Below are 3,427 nucleotides of genomic sequence, written 5' to 3'. Positions count from 1 at the left end.
GCAAAGTCTGTCTATGGATAAGTCACAGCAAGTCTGACCACCACTCCATGACTTTGTCTATGGCATTGACCAAAGAGCTATCACTCCAGCTGAAAAACTCTATTATCTGAAGAAGTATGTTGGTGGCCCAGCACGCCAGGTGCTAGATGGCACCTTCTTCCGAAACGATGATGAAGCCTACCAGGATGCCTGGAACAAGCTCACTCGTCGCTTTGGCCAGCCATTTGCCATTCAGAGAGCATTCAGAGAGAAGCTCACCAATTGGCCAAGGATACAAGAGGGACTCAGAAACTTCTGAATGCCTGTCAAGATGCCATGCCTCATGTCAAGGGTCTCGACATATTAAATGACTGCGAGGAGAACCAGAAGCTTGTCCAAAAATAAGGCTGACGGCTGAACATAAATAAAGGCTTCTGAAACATCTGTAAGCTTCAGCATTGTCTGGCTGGGGTTTGCTATATTTATAGCAAATGGTTATACAGTTAGATTTGACTGGAAATGTTCTGCTCTTTGAGGGAGCTCTCAAAGAATCACAGCTGGACATAACAAACATGAACATTAGATCTTAGTTAAATCAATAATAATAATAATAATAATAATAATAATAATAATATAGCTCATAAAGATGAGGTTGGGGTGGTGGTTTTGGCATGAGTGCATCAGCATAGTAACAGTGAGAAGTGTCAGTGTTACAATGGCAACGCTTTACACCTGCGTGAATGTGATTGGATGTTTCTTGTCAACAGCTGTGAATGAGGCAGTGATCGTGAATCATGAATGGAACAGCTGTTCTGACTGCACTAACGCTATGCTTTATACATATATCAATATTCTGTTGTCTTTCTTTTCTTTTCTTTTTTTTCTTTTACAACACAGCATTTGAAGAAGATGAGCTGAAAATGAACCAAGAATTACTCTTTTCTTTTCTTCCTCAGGGGTCAAAGTGTCGAAACGTAACAGCTGTTAAAATGATAGTCTTAATCTTTTAATCTCAATCTTGATAAAAAAAAATCCTAATTAGGTGTTTTCACACACACAGGGTGAGTCAACTGACAGCAGGTTTCTACAGCTTAGTTGTACTCATAAAATTATTGCTGTGTCATTTATTGATTTTTTTTTGTTGGAGCTATCTAAAAATAAAGCTGGTGTTGCGAACACTGCGACCCAAAGCTTAAATTCTGCACCTCCACATATTAAACTGCCTGTCCGACCCTACCTTGCTGTAATTAGGATTTGCTCTGCAATAGCATTTTTCTGTTTCTAAAGACAGCTAAAGCAAAGGCCAAATAGTATGTCATACTAAGTGCACTCAGCAGAACACTAAAACCATAAACCATAGCTGATTCCCTTAAGATAAAAGCTGCTACAGAAGAGACAGAGACACAAGAGTGTTTTCACACCATAGGTTGCATGCACACCAAACAACTAAAGTGAGCAGTAAAAAGCAGTGTTAAGATTTCCATTCAGCAGACAGATTACTTTCCTGTAGTGGTAGCATAGCTCACCCCAGTCTGAAGTTTGCCCGGGCGCAGATTGCTGAAGGGAAAGACAATGACCAGGAACTTCTCCAGAGTCAGGTAGGTCAGGAGGAGAACAGACACCTGAGGAAAAACACTCATTATTATTCTTAAAGGAGCATGTTTTAACTCGTAAACTGAGCCAACCATTTTCCAGAGCAGCACACACCTTTAGATCAATTTCCCTCCTTTCAGACAGGCATCGTGTTTGGCTTGTAACAATATGACTTATAGTTTTCACAGCAACATCAATCTGCTACACTTCATTGTGTACTAATGCAGTCTCAAGCAAGGACTGACCTTGTTGGTGCATTCAAGTGCTTTTGTTAAAGCCATTTTAGGCTTTTGAGAGTCAATCTTTTCACTGCACAAAACTTTGTACAGATTAACATTACCTTCAAAACAAAATACATGTTTGTTTACTGATTTTCTTCTCTGATTTTCCAACAACTTAGCTTGTGAATTAAATTTGTATTGCCGTATACATTATTTGTTGTCAATATGACAAAAACATTTGTATGGTTCATATATTATTATTCATATATTATACATATATTCATCAATTGGATAAAGGATTCCGCTGATTTCTGTGCACAAATATCCTCAAAAGTCTGTATGTGACATCAGAAGTCAGTTAAGGATGCACCAATTCACCAAACATAAGAAATCTACATTAAGGTTGTCTTGTGAAGTAAAGATTACAATCTGGGTTTCTCACCAAGGCATGTGTGTCCCTGAAGTCTAACAAATATGTTGAGTGCATTTCCTTCCACATAAAACATTTTCAACACAGATTTTCATTATTTTAAATCGTGCACTGTTTATGTCCATGTCTTCTAACAAGCAGTCTTCTTTTGTTGGCACTGACATGATGTTGTTGCAGTACTTTATGGGTAACTGTCAATCAACAAAATACTGTGAAACCGGAATGTGGATTGTGTCACCCACATCCTTGTGTCTGTGCACAATACAAACAAAACAGGGACGCCACCATAAAACCATACATAGATAGATAACCTATTCAGTTGTCGTCCAGCATCACCTTAATAAAATACCCATTTGAGATTGAGCTCAACAAAGTGAGGTTCACAGTTTCTAACTTTGGGAAAAAGAGTCCTTGGATACCCTGATTTGAGGTATTGGGAGAGAAAAAGCCAGGTTGATGCCTCCATCTGTCAGGCAGAAAACACCATCACCAGTAAAACAGATTTACTGAGAATAAATAGTGATATGCAAAGAGTTACATTTAGCCATTTAGGCTCTGAAAGTGTCACTCCCTCTAGGCAGAAGCTCTATGAGCAGAAATGTATGATAATCAAATTCTCACTTGGGAAAACTAGAAAGAGAGCCTATAAAGCAGCTGGATGCTGGGCTGCATTACCAGCAGTGGCTGATGGGAACAGTGAAAAGGCAGAATCAGCAGAACTAGAGTGTGTAAGTGCAGCTGTCAGCTTGAAAAGAAAATAGCTACAGTGTATTGTGTGTCACCGGTTATGTTCATATGCATATTTGTGTATGTGTGGTTGTGGGTGGGATGCTGATCTACGTTCAGTTACCTCTGAGGAAAGCATGGCCAGGAATCCAATGGTCCGACACTCCACGCTCTCCATCCAAAGCAGGGCGTTACGATTGTACTGCCCGCGGAATTTCACATCAAACACTCCAACGAAAAACAGATACACTCCCATGAGGCAGTCTGCACCTGAACGATAAGAGTTGACGACATACATGAATCTAGAGGTGCTCTGTGTGGGTTAGCTGGAGAAGTCAGCTGCTGGCACTTCCTGTGGCCAGACCATAAATTTCTCATTAAAAGACAAACTACAGAAGATTATTTCTACCCTCCAGAGCAGGAAAGAGTAATCACTTGCATGGGATGTGGCTATGTGCAGTTGTGTCACTGGGTGGGT

The 3,427-nt window shown here is 40.1% G+C and overlaps 1 protein-coding gene across 1 annotated transcript in view; it reads right to left on the bottom strand.

The window, feature by feature from the left end:
• rxfp2a (relaxin family peptide receptor 2a) overlaps positions 1-3,427 on the bottom strand; it is a 45,520-nt gene that overhangs the window by 6,099 nt on the left and 35,994 nt on the right. Inside the window, exons 16-17 of the mRNA XM_035665982.1 lie at positions 3,074-3,219; positions 1,506-1,601 (exon numbers count right to left, since the gene is read on the bottom strand). Of these exons, the coding sequence (XP_035521875.1) occupies positions 1,506-1,601; positions 3,074-3,219 (242 nt within the window). The remainder of the gene's footprint in view (positions 1-1,505; positions 1,602-3,073; positions 3,220-3,427) is intronic.

Source organism: Morone saxatilis, unplaced genomic scaffold, assembly GCF_004916995.1.
Source record: "Morone saxatilis isolate NCDOM2014 unplaced genomic scaffold, NCSU_SB_2.0 Contig20, whole genome shotgun sequence".
In the NCBI taxonomy this organism is placed as follows: Eukaryota; Metazoa; Chordata; class Actinopteri; family Moronidae; genus Morone; species Morone saxatilis.
The sequence above is the reverse complement of the archived record's forward strand: the minus strand, read 5'-3'. Positions and strand labels throughout refer to the sequence as shown.